This window comes from Balearica regulorum, chromosome 17 (assembly GCF_011004875.1).
Source record: "Balearica regulorum gibbericeps isolate bBalReg1 chromosome 17, bBalReg1.pri, whole genome shotgun sequence".
NCBI classification, from domain to species: domain Eukaryota; kingdom Metazoa; phylum Chordata; class Aves; order Gruiformes; family Gruidae; genus Balearica; species Balearica regulorum.
In genome coordinates, this window is record NC_046200.1 from 4,108,785 (window position 1) to 4,125,061 (window position 16,277).

The following is a 16,277-nucleotide window of genomic DNA, read 5'->3' on the forward strand; positions in this document are numbered from 1 at the left end:
AATGAATAAATATGTAAATGAAAATGTGAGGAATTTGACTAATTTTTTAAGTCGTATTCTGTTTCCAAGTTGTTTTTGTTTATAGTTTCATTTTATCTTGAAAATGGTGAAGCACACTTTTGTTCATTGGCAGAATCGCTACAGCATGAACAGCTACATATCCTGCCCTGTATTCATGTCTCAATCATGTCCTACAAAAAAGTTCCTTTTCTGGATTGATTCAGTCTTTCACCCCTCAGCTAAGAATACCCACAAAGTACAAATTGTTACCATGTTTTTTTGTGATTTATATACCTGCCAAGCAGACACATTAATTAACATTAATTTGCTGCAGCTTACTGGAAAGCCATGAGTTTGTTAGTAATTTACAGGACAAAAAATAGTGCAAATATGGTTGACCACTAATTATAATGAAGTATTTTCATTTTGCCTTCCTTTCTTGGTTTTGCAAGATGAATCTCTAAGTGATAGGATTTCTTGGCTTTCTTCTTTTGTTTAGGTTATTGAAGAAGAGACCAAAAACTTCATTGATGAATCTTTTAAGACCCTTCGATCAGCAGAAGCTGCATTTGACATGCTGTTAAAATTCAAACACATCCGCTCTCGTGAAACCATTCATAAGCAGATGATGATGAAGTTCAATGATATTTTGGACCAATACTGTAAAGAGGTATATAATTTAAGGATTTCTTATGTAGTACATGAAGCTTTTTACCTAGTGAAAATCATAAATCTGTGTATATGTCTAAATACCTGCATAGTGCCATTTAATATCTGAAAGACTGACAAGTTTTACGAAATAAACATAATAATTGCTGTCATTTTTTGGAGCCTGTTGGAGAAATGGTATGGTTAATTTGCTGAAATGGATGTGCATATCTGTATATGAATATATAATAATCTGCATGTGGCACTGCATGGGAACTGAAAAATATTTGCATGTACTCTGCATGCAGCGAGGCTTGTGGCTGTTCCTTTACCTTGTGAACAGCAGTTCAACAGTAGTCCTTCCTGAGAAAACACATCTTTCACATCCTACAGCTCTTTTGTGATGGACAAGAAGTTGTTCATGGTATGACCAAAAGGTGTCAGAGATCAACTGTGAAGACAGAAATAATTTCTGACACATTGAAGACTCTATGATGGAAAGCCTTTCATGTCATAGCATTTTTCTTGATATTTCAAAGAACATTGAGTTTAACGATAAAGTGTAGTCTTACAGAAAACACTGCCGCAATAGCAGTTCTACAAGATATAGAAAGGAAGACACTCTCTGTAATGCAATTAATACAAACAAGAGATGCATGAAAAATGAAAAGAAGAATTGGTTTTATCCTGTTGCTGGAATTAGCTTCAGCGCTTGTGCTGTGTACTGACATGGACAAGCAAGTGAAGAAATGATTCTTTGCAATATTTTATTTTCTTCTAGGTCAAAAATGTTAAGCAAATCTTTGTTCAGAACCTCAAGGATCCACCTTTGTACAAGAATCATCCTCCAGTGGCTGGAGCAATATACTGGTCTCGATCCCTTTTCTGTCGGATCAAACAGACTATTATTCGATTTCAAGAAGTAGAGGAGTTGCTTGCTAGTGAACGTGGACAGGAAGTATGTTTGTCCTTTTGAGATTTAATGAAGGAAGAAATACTTTCTTCATACCCATCTTCTAAAGATATGAAAGTGCTCTTCTGTGAGGTGAAGTTCCAAGAATGTCTTTGCACACAGCAAGCCATGTTAGACATGAAAAGCTGATTGGGACCTTCCCACTGTTTCCCAGAGGCAGTGATGGAATCAATGACAGAATTCAAGAGCCTAAATTCTCTATCGCCTGTATTAATTACAAGGCATTACATGCCCTCTCATCTAATAAAAATTAGAAACCATATTGAGATACCTTATTAACTCAAGTTAGTCGAACATTTCTCATAGTCTTTAATTATACAGAATTTTCCTTTCTAGGTAAAGCAAATATATCTTCAGGTGGCCAAGAGGATGAAAGAGTATGAAGATCAAAAATACAATCAGTGGAGAGATGGGACAGAACAGATACTCCCAGTGTTACTGAAAAATACTCTGCTGACTGTCATCACTGGTGGGGCTGCAACCCATGTTAATCCAGAGACTTCTGAGCAGGTGAGATATAGGAAGATAGTATACCACACTTCTCTGTGGGGACGAGCTGAAACCTATCTGATGGTCAGTGAGATTTTTTGAAGAATATTTTAAACACAGGTTTTGAAAGGAAAATTTCAAAACTTCTGAGCTCAGAATTGTTTGTGGTCCTTTATAAGACATAATTGCTGAATGACCTGGCAAATGGATGAAAGTAGTTTCTCTGTGTGTTTTTCTGTGCTGTAATTCCTGTTAATTTGGGGATTTTAGTGCAACATCTTTGGCACATTACAACAAAATTTGGACCTGAGTTAGACAGAGGTAGGTTCCCAGCAGAGATGATGCAGAATCCTGTTCTACCTAAACTTTTGTCTGACTGTGAACTTCCACTGGGATTTCTGTTGTACCTGGTTGCAGCCATATGGAAGCAGAGGTTATTTGGTTTGTTTCTTGTAACCCTTTCACTGAAGAGGTAGTTGTGTATGATTTCTGAAACTGGAATGCTGAGGTTGCTTCCTATTGAATTTTAAAGGCATTTCCACAAGCTCTGAATGTCAGCTGTCCTGACTTTTACCTGTTGCCTTACCAAATGTCCTCAAGAGCATTGTAACAGTTCAGTGTTGCTCTCTTTGCTGCTGCTTTTTCTTGTGTTGTAGAGCTCTCTAACAGAGGAGCCTGTCACCACAAAGAAAAGTATCCACTTCATAGTAAATTTTTCTCCCATGCTCCAAGAGATTATCGTTGAAACAAAGTACATGGAACAACTAGGGTTTCCAGTCCCAGAAATAGCAAGATATGTGGCATTACAGGAAGACAAATATCTCAGGTAAGGCTGTAACAGAATATCTGCTCACATACAGAGTTATGGCAGTGTTTCAAATGATTTCACTCCAAACGGGAATGGGCCCTGAGTCGTCAAATTTTGGAAATGTGAGAGCACTTAGTGACTTTTTTTTAAGGGTAAAATTACTAATGGCCACATTGCACTAACAAACTTTTCTCTGGTGCTGTCTGCATCCTTTACCCTGTAGGACTATGTTACACAGATTAACATCAAAATCTGAGGAAAAACAAGGAAAGTAATTTGTTTTGCAACAAATTGTTAGTGCCATTCAGATTTCAGCTCATATTTAAACTCACTGCTGCTTTCTTCTCGTACAGCCTTGGATAAGTCACTTTTGCCCAAATTATCACAGGCACTTAGCACACAGGTATGCCGATAAGAGCCCTAGCTGGATTTTAAAGTTCACCTGTTGAGTTCACTTACGTGCTTCAAACTGAGGCTGTCTTAAAAACTTTTTCTGACTTGAGGCAGGAGAGGTTTGTCAAGCTACTATTGGAGCCATACGAATTTTTTCTTTTGTTTTCAATAGGAAATAAATTACATTTATAATCAATACACATTCAGTAGTTATTTCTGCATATTTTGCTTTATATGGAAGTCTGAACAGAATGATGGAAGTGATCTGCTCTTTGATCTGAATTCAGAGCTGTATGTCCAGAAAATCATGATTTTTATGTTTTGTTGTTGGTGTGTTTCTTACACTCCTTAGGTATACAAATAGATTGAAAAACATGCTGGATCACTATCACAAATTAATGGGAACACTGAATGAAGCAGAAACGAAACTTCTTGATGACCATATTCAAGAACTCTGGAGAGTGTTCAAATCAGGGCACAGAAGACTCAATTGGAACTCCTTAGGTAATGGAGATACTATTTTAAAATGGCCTTAGATACTGATTTTCTGCAATATATTTTTGATGTCATATGACAGCAATGTATCCCTAAATGGTACATCCTATTGCCATGGTCAGGGTCAGAATAGTAGGTTAGACAGACTCTGATCCTGGAGGGTATTTCTTACGTTTGTATTATATTTAAAGGACTGAATGGAAATGGATAGAGACCCTTAGATAACAGCTGCAAGGGAGGTAGATGAAGGATTATCATCTAATCTATCTGCAGAGCATCAGTTCATTCTCAGAGATAAAACACATCTGGGTGTGGCAATTTTGATGCACTGATGAAATACTTGTTAAAAGAAAAAAAACAAATGGTTGTGATTTATTTCAAGGTATTGGTGACTTTATTGTCCGATGTACACAAGCCATCAGGAAGTTTGAATCACTTGTCCATCAGATTCATAATAATTCTGAAGACATAAGCAACAAACTTCTGTTAATAGAATCAACAAATCTCTTTAAGTTTCCACTTTCAAAAAATGGTGATGAACTTCCTAGTAAGTCTTTATATTTTCATTTCCAAGTTCTGCGATGTTTTATTTTGTTCTGTCTGCTACTTTGCATTTTTAGTTGCTACGATCAACCCTTTAAATTGTTACCAAAACTAGTTACGGTAGTATTTCATGGTGTAACAGAGGAATCACAAGCAGACCTTCAGTACTCTAAAGCTGACGGTGGCAATGAAAGAATCATAAAGACGAGTATACAAATAGATCATTTGACTTGTGTCTACCTTGCTTTTGATCACTTTCCCCCTAGCTTTCCCTTGATTTCCTTATCCTTCTTGTATGCAGTAGTGTAGTCTTAGAGCTGCAATCTGCATGGAGTGTCAGCTCCCTTCTTGGCCATCTGAACTGAGCTGGTTTCATCAGATGGAAATTGCGGTGAGGTGGTTGTCTCCCAGGTCTCTTTTTCACTTGAGGGAGTGGGTGGTGGACCAAATTTCTTTCAATGCTTTGTAAGTCTTAAAAAGGTTATTTTCATATCTAATGGTTGCTATTAAATAATTGAATCCATATAAAATCAGAGGGCTGAAATATTAATAAATTAAGCATTAATAAGTGAAGGTATTTTTAATCAGTATACAAGATCAAGTTCATGTTCACAAATAAAGCCCAGCTCATTATTCCAGTATGCTAGTTTGTTAGGCCTTTTGCAGTTAATAATGCTAATTTTTGTGTCTTTTGCAGAAGCGAAAGAATTTTTTGAATATGTTAAGTGTGAAAGAGTAAAAGATGTGGCACACATGGTTAGAAAGTATACTGCCATTCCACAATTGCTAATGAAAGTGGAAGGACAAATTGGCAATACGAACAGTGGCAAATCTCCAAAATTAACTTCCTATTATGCATACTGGGAAAATAGGATTTATCAGGTGTTGACACAGTTAATTGTGAAGTAAGTCAATTGTTTGCTTTAATGGATTTTCAGTCTTTCATCTTGTGGGTTTTCTGGATCTGTTGATCAGTATGTATACTGATACTCTATTTGGACACAGAATACAGATCTACTTGTATATCTAAGCACATACCTGATAATTGCAGTCTCTGTTGAGCATTTCCGTGGGGGCCAGTACCTGATTATTACTATCTTTGACGATTTTTTTCCTTTCGCAGGAATTTGCAGACTTTTAATGCAGCTGTTCTTGCTAACGTGCCACTGTTCCAAACAGAAGCTATTTTATCTGTTCCCGAGATAATCTTGCAACCTAATGCCAGTGAGATTGACAAAATGACTGTACAATGTATCCGAGACTGTGTTGAGGTCACTAAGGTGATTTTTGATTAAGATTTACTTGTTACCCGAGTTTGCTTGTGATTATAATGAATGAATCTTGCTTTATGTTTGGGCAAGCATAAGTGTCAAAGGGAAGATTCAGATTGTTTTATCTTGAAATCAAAATATCCAGTACATTGCTCTAATTTTACAGACTGGCCTAATTTTACAAGCTGATGACAAAGGAAAAAAAATTGCCATAAAGCTTCATGCAATTTTTACTCAGGCAAAATTATTTATTACTTGTCAGCAGTTTTGGCAGCATAAGGACATGATTTGGTTCTATAAATCCACATGCATCAGAAGGAAAGACTTTTCAGATTGTGGTGCAGGTGCTGCTTTCTGATGTATGAATAAGCTGGTGGAATAAGCAATGTGAGATGTGAGCAGCTTTCTCTGTGTTACGACTCTCCTCAAAACCAACAGAAAAACAGTTCAGAAAATGTTGGGAGAAGGGCATCTAGGACACATCTAGGACAGCAGGTTTACAGCAGATGAACTATCTAGCTTGCTGGCAAAGATGTAGCGATATTTCCCTGTATAAGTATGTTCACATTGAACTGCTTTCCAGAAAAGAAGCCAAATATCATGGCAGTGTTCCTGTCCTGTGCTAATGGAGCAATGATTCCAGATGTCACCTGAAATGAATAAATTTAGATTAAGTGTGCATCCTATGCTCAGATTTGTTGTTCTGCTCCACTGCTGTATTCCACCTGTTTGACCTACTACCTGTTTCTCGGTGTCATGCTATATAGTTGCTCAGCACAGATTTTAAAAGCAAGGTTTTGTTAGGATGAAATTAACTCTTTTCTCAAGTTTATGGGAAAATGTAATCTCTTTTCTTGCTGTCAGAAAAGCAATTGATTTGTGAAATCATTCACACCACTTCCTACATTGTCTGCTAAATAATGATGAATTTCTTCACTGAAAGGGTTATGAAGCATTGGAACAGGCTGCCCAGGGAAGTGGTTGAGTCACCATCCCTGGAGGTATTTAGAAGGTGTGTAGGTGTGGGGCTTAGGACATAGTTTAGTGAGACTTGGCAGTGTTATGTTAACAGTTGGACTCAATGATCTTAAAGGTCTTTTCCAACCTAAATGATTCTACGATTCTATGAATGATTTGATTAAAATGACTCTGAACAAAGTAACTGTTTTTCAACCCTGTCTTGAAAACTCTAGCATTTTGTACGATGGATGCATGGTACATGTATTGAATGCCCTCCTCAGCGTGTCGAGGAAGATGAAATTATCACTTTCAGCTTTTACAATGATGTCTCCCAGAACCCTCTGATAATTGAACAGGCTGTTCTCATCACTCAGAATGTCCACAAACTCCTGGCTTCTCTCAGCAAGTATTTGAACCAATGGAAGAGGTACCACCTGCTCTGGAAATTAGACAAAAGCATTGTCATGGAGAAGTTAGCTGCAGAAAAAACTGCTTGTGTCACCTTTGATGAAGAGTTACAGTTTTATCTGAAGGTAGCTCAAGAAGTAACTCAACAGCCCTTGATTAAAGATGAGCAATTTATCAGGCTTCAGCTGGCTCCTTTAGCCTACACAGTGCAGGAGAATGCTATAGGCTGGGTGGTCTCACTTGGAAGGTTGCTTAACGAGTCAGCAAGAGAGGAACTCTTCAGTCTCCAGGAGGAGATTCAGGTAGATGTTTTCAGTTCCTGTCGTCTGATGTAGCTAGCACTGACTAGTAGGTGATGATCTGAACCACGTTCCAAATTGGTTGAAACTATTTAGTGTATTCTGATATGTCTTATGTAAAGAGGTGAGCTGTACCTCTCTGTAGCTGGGAAACAGGGGAGAGTAGTAACATGAAAACCCAGGACATTCTCACTCCTGTACTGGTGAAAGGTTCATGCTGGTAATTCTGAAGTTCCCTTTAAACTGCCGCTTAAAACTTCTATTTCATTGTAGCAAAAACATCCTCCCTGTACTGGAGTTTACTTTTTGTTGACTTTTTGTAGATGTGTGTGTTATCTTTATCACACAGACTAAAAATGAAAATGAATCTGCATGTTACTTACTTGTGGTTTGTGTGTGACTAATAATTATAATTCTGCCGAATTGCTTTGTAAGTATTGCTTCTGGAGATGATTTTTACTTCTTGCAGAGCTTATCACAGAGTCTTATGAGACCTCCAGATTCCCTGGAAGATCTCAAAATTGTCCTTGATACAATTGCAGAGATCAAAGGCATGTCCTTCAAGGTGGAACTGAAATACTTGGACATCCGGGAGAGATACCGAACTCTTGCAATGTACAATATTCCAGTAAGCGCATGTTATGCCTTGTCTGATAAAACGTTTCACATTTGAGCTAGGGGCACAAATGCCTCACATGTGACAGAATAAATGTTTTCCTTTTAAGACATTTTACAGAATCGTAGTATTGTTGAGGTTAGAAGGGATGTCTGGAGATTGTCTAGTCCAAACCCCCTTCTCAAAACACTATCTCCCTTTTAAAATGGACATATTACATCTGTTTAAATCTGATTCAGATCACTTCAGTGCGGATCTTCTGTTTTGCAAATTTATAATGTAAGCATATATTCCTTGCTTTCTTGTGACTAATTATTTCTTGTGAGAGATTTTACTTGTTTTGGTTTAGGTAGCTAAAGAAGAGCAAGAGATGGCCAACAATATTAAGGAAAAATGGGAGACTCTCTTATTTGAAGCATCAGAAGTTGATCACAACCTTGGAGGCATAAAAAGAAAATTCACAAAGGTAATACTTGTAATTAATATTGAAAAAAAATAGAAATGGAAAGGAAGACAATTTAAACTCTGTTCTCTTTAGATTACACAGCAACAAATTGAGGACTACAGCAAAGAGATAGAAGATTTCTTCCATAAATTCGTGACCGAGGGTCCTGGTGCTGTTGGGGAAAATCTTGATGAAGGTAAATGGATTAATGTGTGTAAAATGATGTCTTAAAAATATTATTCTTCAGACAATTCTTCAGAGTTTATGTAAAACAAGAAAATTGTCCTTTCGCTATTAACATACAAACTGATCAACCAGGAATGTGACATTTTTAGTACTATAACTTCTACAGACTATATGCAAATGCTGTCTTATTTATTCACCATGATCTATGGGATAGTTTATCTAGAAAAATTCCTCTCCTTTCACAGGATTGGAACTCATGGCCATTTTTGAAAAAGAAGTGGAAAAACTGGAACAAAATCATCAGGAACTGAGCAGTGCTGAAAAACTTTTTGACTTGCCAGTTACAGTGTATCCTGACTTAATGAAAGCACAGAATGATATGAAAGGTTTAAAGCAGATCTATGAAATTTATGAATTACAAAGAGTAAGTATTGCACTGTGTATACACAGGCACACAAATATTCATGCACATACATTCAGAAATGGTGGGGGAGAGAACAAGAGGCTGCATTGTTCTCTAGTTACTATCAACTGTTCTAAGCCTCTGCATGAAATAAACTGTGACCTGTAATTGACTTTCACAATGAAATTATTTTAATGATGTTACTACAGGACTAGCAATGCCTCCATAGTGGATCAAACACATACTCTTATCAGATAGGATATCCTCCCTGCCTAATAATTATTGGGTGGCATTTTACTGCACAAGTCTCCTGATGGTTTCAGTGGAACTACTTTGGATATAGTATATGCACAAGTGACAATGGATTATGTCAGGCTTGAACTGATCTTAACTATTTTTAATAAGTTTTAATAATATTTTTCCAAAATTAAAATGCCCTGTAAAGTAGGGCATCCTCTTAAGGATGCTTTTCCTGTTCTCCATTTTTCCTTTTGATTATTTCTTATACAACTGGTTGTGTTTGGCTATGAATCTGTCTTGGACATGAACCTGTCTCTTCCTCTGTTTGTAAAATGTTAATGCAATTACATCTGTATGCTGACTGTGGTCTCTAGATCCTACTGTAGTGGAAAGATTTTTCTTTTTTGGTCAGAACTAAAAGGAAATGTGGTTTTTTTACCTCCTGATGACCTATTGCCAGGCAGCTAAAAAGGAATGGTCTCAGACACTCTGGATAAACCTCAATGTCCAGTTTCTTCAGGAAGGAATTGAAGGATTTCTTAAAGCCCTTCGAAAGCTGCCCAAACAAGTACGCAGTATGCCAGTAGCCTTTTACTTGGAAACAAAAATGAAGGCATTTCGAGACTCCATTCCTTTGTTGCTTGATTTGAAAAATGAAGCTTTAAGAGAAAGGTTTGCTTTGATTTATTTAAATCCGTTTTCAATATATAAGATCTTGTTTGTTTTGTTAGAAGTTTTAATTTCAGTTACTGGGGTCATGCCATGTCCTGCAGCTTGAAACTTCGCTTTCTGCTTAATGAAATTGTGTAATAGCATGCAAAGTGACTACGATGACTAGGATACTTTATGTATTCACAATACTAGTTGTTGTTTAAACAATAGAGTGCTAAACATAGTTTCATTATTATATTTTCAATTACAGTTATTTTCATCTTTACTGTATCATGGTGGTTGGTACAATTGTTGATGTGTCCATTTAAAACAGGCATTGGCAAGACCTTATGGAGAGAACAGGAACATGTTTTGAAATGACGACAGAAACATTCACTTTGGAGAATATGTTCGCTATGGAACTTCACAGATACTCAGATGTTATCAGTGAAATAGTCGGAACTGCTGTTAAGGAACTTAGCATTGAGAAGGTATTGTAAAAAATCATAATAAAACTAAAAAGAGATGATAACAGTCTGTGTTTTATATGAGATTTTTATATAGACACAACTGCAAGTTCAGCCGTCTTCAGGGAGGTGCCATGATGTAACTGATGGCAGCTAAGATCAATAGCTCTGTTAATAAGCTACCACAGGGCACAGAATCCTAGCTATCTTGGCTTTGGCAGCAGTGTATTGGATTTCTTAAAATAAGCAAGTTTGGCCTATGAAACAGGACCTGAAGAACCATCCATTCTGTTGCCATCATGATGTTTTGAAGTAGATCCTTTTTTATAAACCAGAGTTAGAAAATCTGTGCAAAAATTTTGCTGAATTAATTGTTTCATTTTTATGCTAAGATTATAGTTGTCTAGTTTTTGAAGACTGAAAAATGCATCTTTTTATGCTCACATGCAGGGTGTGAAGGAAATAGCAGAAACATGGGAACACCTGAAATTCACTGTACAAATGTACTTCAAAGGCACTGAGAAGCGGGGCTTTATTCTGGGATCTGTAGATGAAATTTTAGAGATTCTGGATGACAACAATGTCAACCTTCAGAGTGTTTTGGGCAGTCGATTTGTGGGTCCTTTCCTTTCAACCATTCACCACTGGGAAAAAACTCTGTCATTGATTGGTGAAGTAATTGAGGTAGGGAGGAAAGTGCTGGACTAAATAATTAATGCTTATTATCTATAATCAGGGATTTCTATTGTATATTTTTTTTCTTTGATGGTAACATTTGATTCTTAGATCTGGATGGTGGTTCAGAGAAAATGGATGTACCTGGAGAGCATCTTTGTTGGTGGAGATATCAGATCACAGCTTCCAGAGGAAGCCAAAATATTTGACAGCGTAGACAGGATGTTTAAAAAGGCAAGTAACTGACTTGACTTATGACCAGCATAATTATTGAGTGCATTTTGCTTCCAGTTCCATAGTTAGCTGTAGTCTTCAGTGTCATTTGTAACACTGAGAATAGTATCATATGTTATACTGCATTGAATATGAGATTGGGGAACCCAGGAACTCATGTTTCACTTCACATGTCATAAACGAAGACTTCTCCTGATTTAGCTAAACTGGACAGAGGTGTGATCCTTGGCTGGCAGTACAGGGCAGACAGAATCCTCTTTTCCTTTCATTGGATACATCTTTTTACCTTTACCATGATAATAAGAAGCTTAGATGTGTTGCTGTAGATTGAGGATCTACATGCATGCTAAAAAGACTTTGCTGGTATAATGCCACTGTTCCCATACTGAACACATCCTCCCAGTGTGAACACGGCTTACTTTTCTTTCTCCCATCTGCAAAATTGCGATGGTACTGTAATTCTGAAATGCTATGTCTGTCCTTCACCTGAAGTCCCACTGTATACAGGAGCAAAGTCAGGTATATGCATATGCCTGCATGACTTGGGATACAGGCTCGTCTTGCTTCACTTGCTTTTACAGTAGTATCTTCATGCTCTCTGCTTTGAAAGCATGCTCTCTCCATGTTTTCGTATATTACTGCAGCAACAGGAAATCATATTTAAAACTGTCTAATCCAATTCTCTAAGAGCCTATACTGCTTGTGCTGCTTGTGTGCTTTGGCACTAGTTAAGTGTAATTTAGTATAATCCATTGCTGTTCAGTATTTTCTAAACTTTCTTTTCTCCCTATGTAGATAATGGATGAAACTGTAAAAGAACCAACAATAAAAAATTCCTGTGAAGCCCCAAATCGTCTATCAGACCTCCATCATATAAGTGATGTGCTGGAGAAATGTCAGAAAAGCTTAAACGATTATTTGGATTCCAAGCGAAATGCTTTCCCAAGATTTTTCTTTATATCTGATGATGAGTTGCTTAGTATCCTAGGCAGCAGTAACCCACTTTGTGTCCAGGAACACATGATAAAGGTACAAAGTCTGGCTTCCACAGTGCCTTGTGCTTTTGGGTGCTTTAAAAAGTTTAACAGACTATACTGTACATGCTCTTAAGGGTACACTAGTATTTATTGCACACAAAGGGCATCCTGGCAGCTTCTTGAAGAAGCTTCTGAATAACCAAATCAAATCTGATTGATAATCTTTCCTGGCTCTCATACTGGCCAGTAGTAGTTACGGTAGAGGAACACTGGTAGAGGAACATTCAAGATGCACTAGAATGATCAATCATTAAAGAACCTTCCTGTAGCTACTAATAGATCTTTATTTTCTAGAAAAAAAGTCAATGTAATTTGGACCAGATCATCTGCTTGTTTACTCTGCAGTTGGGCTGCTGAGCTATGTATCAGCATTTGTATTTGATGACTTAGAGTCAGATCCATTTCTCTTTAGAGTCCATGGAAATTTTCTTTCAAGATTAAATGGGACCTAGATACACTTAAATCTTTGAAGCTTTGTTTCTAAAATGCCAATGAGTTTCTTTGTTGGTGCATTTCAGATGTATGATAACATAGCCTCCCTGAGGTTTCAGGATGGTGATAGTGATGAGAAAATTGCAACAGCCATGATTTCAGCTGAGGGGGAAGTGATGGAGTTCCGGCAGGCTGTAGCTGCAGAAGGCAGAGTGGAGAACTGGATGACAGCAGTGCTAGCAGAAATGAGACGAACAAACAGACTCCTTACTAAGGAAGCTATTTTTCGATACTGTGAAGACAGAAGCAGGTGAAAAAATCAGTGTCAAGGATAACACAAATATCTTATATTTTCTTATGAGCCTGTAGTGATAAAGCAAAATGAAGACTTAATTTTTTAATTTTTACACAATTTAGCCTGTATTTCCATATGTGGAGGGACATGAATACATGCATATGCAGTATTTTAACTGACCAGAAAAAAAATGTGGTATCTATCATATGTAATTTCCTAAATCTTGAGGTTTTATTTTTACTGTTGTATGCACAGTATGTTTTTCTCACTATGAATTCCATCGAGTGTCTCCTAGGGTTTTGAAATACTCCAGCACACCTTGACAGAATTCTGTACAACTCTGTAAAGTTTGGCTGATGTTGTAGTTGTTACAGAAACAGGAGGAGGAACTAATTTTTTTTTCTGTTTTTCTGTCCTGATCAATTACTTAGACTAAACAGTAACTCAGACTTCCTCACTATATGTATTTCCCACAGAGTTGATTGGATGTTACTCTACCAAGGCATGATGGTGCTGGCTGCTAATCAGGTGTGGTGGACTTGGGAGGTAGAGGACGTCTTTCGGAAAGTGAAGAAGGGAGAAAAACAGGCAATGAAACTTTATGCTAAAAAAATGCATAAGCAAATCGATGACCTGGTTACCCGCATTACAATGCCTTTGAGCAAAAATGACAGGAAAAAATACAACACTGTTCTCATTATTGATGTTCATGCCAGAGACATTGTTGATACATTTGTAAGAGACAGGTAAAGACTGCCCCCAACCTATTGAGAAAATACCAAATGCATGAATTGTATTTCCATCCTTTTACCTCACCTGAGCAAGTCTCTCTTGTGTAGCATTCTGCAGGCTCAGGAGTTTGAATGGGAAAGCCAGCTGCGTTTTTACTGGGACCGAGAGCCAGATGAACTGAATGTTCGGCAATGCACAGGCACGTTTTCATATGGTTACGAGTATATGGGTTTGAACGGACGTCTGGTGATCACCCCGCTTACAGATCGTATTTATCTTACACTCACACAGGTATATGTTCAAGGAGATTTTTACTAATAAGCCCTTTTAAAATACACTTCTAGGCAATCACATAATTGTTTTATTGCCATTTCCTGTTATGTCCTAGATGCCAATGTGATCACTAACATGTTTGAAATCAGTTGTGGTATCCTTCCAACCTGATTGCCTCAAAGACAATGTAGAATGTAGATAAAATATAAGGTTTTTTATACCCAAGGGTTGATTTATGATTTTGCTACCAACCTAATATAAATGTAATCCAAGCTTTGCTTTGCTTTTTGGTCTGTCTCCAAAGGCTTTATCAATGTTTTTGGGAGGAGCACCAGCAGGGCCAGCAGGTACAGGGAAAACGGAAACAACCAAGGATCTGGCCAAAGCACTGGGCTTGCTGTGTGTAGTGACAAACTGCGGAGAAGGCATGGATTTCAAAGTAAGAGTTAAAGACCTATGTTCTCTGATAAAGTGCCAGTTACTGCTCTTTTTCAGTGCCCAGGATGAGGACGTATTCTGAACTTCTGAGTATGTGCCTCCCTTAGAGATACCATGCCAATTGATAATGAAATATAGTAAAAAATATCTATTTTGAATAAATTCCTGAAGGAATTTCAGGTGCTTTCAAGCAGAGGAGCAATGGCTAGATGATACATGTTTAAGCTCATCATAGGCAATATGCACTTGGCAAGTAATTATTGCAAGACCTTATGACAGATTGCTAGCTCCTGCATATATAAATATCCAGAGGTTTTACCCAGTCATTAAGAATTTTAGCATACTCCAATGTTTGTTGACACTGAATGTTTTATGTATGCATTGCTGAGATGTTTTTCTGGTTGTTCTTGTTAGGCTGTTGGTAAAATTTTCTCTGGTCTTGCCCAATGTGGGGCATGGGGATGCTTTGATGAATTCAATCGTATCGACGCTTCTGTGCTTTCAGTCATTTCTTCTCAGATTCAGACTATTCGAAATGCTTTAATGAATCACTTGAAAACATTTCAGGTAAATATTTAAAAAAAAAAGTCATTGTGAAGGCTGATCTTGTTTTTGAGGCCAAGATTCAGGGTTAGACCCTATGATTAGACCAAAGGGCGGCTTCTTCTGTAATTCATTTGTGCTGAACATTTCAAACTCCAGAGTATGTACTCTCAGTTTCAGAGATGTTAAATCCTTGCTGATTTCCTAATCCTTTGCTAGGTTCTTCCTTTGTGAAGTGGGATAAAAGTAAGCCAAATAGGATAGTAGTAAGTGAATGGGATAATAGTATAGCAGTTATTAGGGAGAGGAGTAACTTAACTTTATGTGGATTGTGAGCCTTTATTTACTGATGTTTACTGGAATTCAAAACCCTCAGACAGAAAATTTGATCAAGAAGTGTGAATGTCTTGATGTTTATATGCAAGCTACAAGCAGTGGGATGAATGTATCTGGATGACTGTCTAAAGCTAAATATTTTAACATGTTGTCCTAAGTGGGTGCCCCAGTATTGCCGTTTTTCCCTTTGAGCAAATAGTACTACTTATTTCAATTTCAAATACACATTGTTCTAATGTTTACTTATGCTTTTAGTTTGAAGGACAGGAGATTACCCTTGACAGCCGAATGGGCATTTTTGTTACGATGAATCCTGGTTATGCTGGCCGGACTGAGCTCCCTGAGTCTGTAAAAGCTTTGTTCAGGCCTGTGGTTGTTATTGTACCAGATCTTCAGCAAATCTGTGAAATCATGCTCTTTTCTGAAGGCTTCCTTATGGCAAAGGTAAGAAAATTTTATTGCTACCCATACCCATGTATGCATGGCCAGTGTTTGGTTGTGACTTACACACTTGTGATTGTCTAACTTTAATCTCAAACAGATGCTTGCCAAAAAGATGACAGTACTATACAAGCTGGCAAAGGAACAACTTTCTAAACAGCATCATTATGATTTTGGACTGCGGGCCCTTAAGTCAGTGTTGGTGATGGCTGGAGAACTGAAAAGAGGATCCGCAGACCTCAGTGAGGTAGATTTGCTACTTAGTTACTTTGAGCAGATCATCTTTTTCTAGGAAGAGGATGTTTTTACACATTTGCTGTAGTTTGCATTGGAAATAGGAACACTGGTGTTATTTGTCTTATTATTTCACTTTGTCCTGAGTTTCATCATGCCCTCTGCCAGCAAGTTACCATCAGAACTCAAGTCAAAGTTGGAAAATCTGTAGAAAATTAGTTATTTTACTCCCTGTTAAGTCCAGGATCCAAATAGCCAGATCAGTGTCTCTGGATGAGTAGTAAAAGCTGGATTTTGAACAGTGAGTGCTCC

At 37.5% G+C, this 16,277-nt stretch overlaps 1 protein-coding gene across 1 annotated transcript in view; it reads left to right on the forward strand.

The window, feature by feature from the left end:
- The window catches only part of DNAH10 (dynein axonemal heavy chain 10), a 56,668-nt gene that overhangs the window by 8,915 nt on the left and 31,476 nt on the right, over positions 1 to 16,277 (forward strand). The window contains exons 11-35 of the mRNA XM_075769953.1: positions 500 to 670; positions 1,430 to 1,606; positions 1,958 to 2,131; positions 2,767 to 2,936; positions 3,664 to 3,815; positions 4,189 to 4,353; positions 5,047 to 5,254; positions 5,473 to 5,629; positions 6,814 to 7,290; positions 7,757 to 7,915; positions 8,253 to 8,369; positions 8,442 to 8,544; positions 8,780 to 8,958; positions 9,638 to 9,849; positions 10,163 to 10,319; positions 10,746 to 10,979; positions 11,082 to 11,204; positions 12,000 to 12,233; positions 12,760 to 12,983; positions 13,445 to 13,714; positions 13,808 to 13,991; positions 14,278 to 14,412; positions 14,826 to 14,978; positions 15,546 to 15,734; positions 15,832 to 15,978. Coding sequence (XP_075626068.1) covers positions 500 to 670; positions 1,430 to 1,606; positions 1,958 to 2,131; positions 2,767 to 2,936; positions 3,664 to 3,815; positions 4,189 to 4,353; positions 5,047 to 5,254; positions 5,473 to 5,629; positions 6,814 to 7,290; positions 7,757 to 7,915; positions 8,253 to 8,369; positions 8,442 to 8,544; positions 8,780 to 8,958; positions 9,638 to 9,849; positions 10,163 to 10,319; positions 10,746 to 10,979; positions 11,082 to 11,204; positions 12,000 to 12,233; positions 12,760 to 12,983; positions 13,445 to 13,714; positions 13,808 to 13,991; positions 14,278 to 14,412; positions 14,826 to 14,978; positions 15,546 to 15,734; positions 15,832 to 15,978 — 4,671 coding nt within the window. The remainder of the gene's footprint in view (positions 1 to 499; positions 671 to 1,429; positions 1,607 to 1,957; positions 2,132 to 2,766; positions 2,937 to 3,663; positions 3,816 to 4,188; positions 4,354 to 5,046; positions 5,255 to 5,472; positions 5,630 to 6,813; positions 7,291 to 7,756; positions 7,916 to 8,252; positions 8,370 to 8,441; positions 8,545 to 8,779; positions 8,959 to 9,637; positions 9,850 to 10,162; positions 10,320 to 10,745; positions 10,980 to 11,081; positions 11,205 to 11,999; positions 12,234 to 12,759; positions 12,984 to 13,444; positions 13,715 to 13,807; positions 13,992 to 14,277; positions 14,413 to 14,825; positions 14,979 to 15,545; positions 15,735 to 15,831; positions 15,979 to 16,277) is intronic.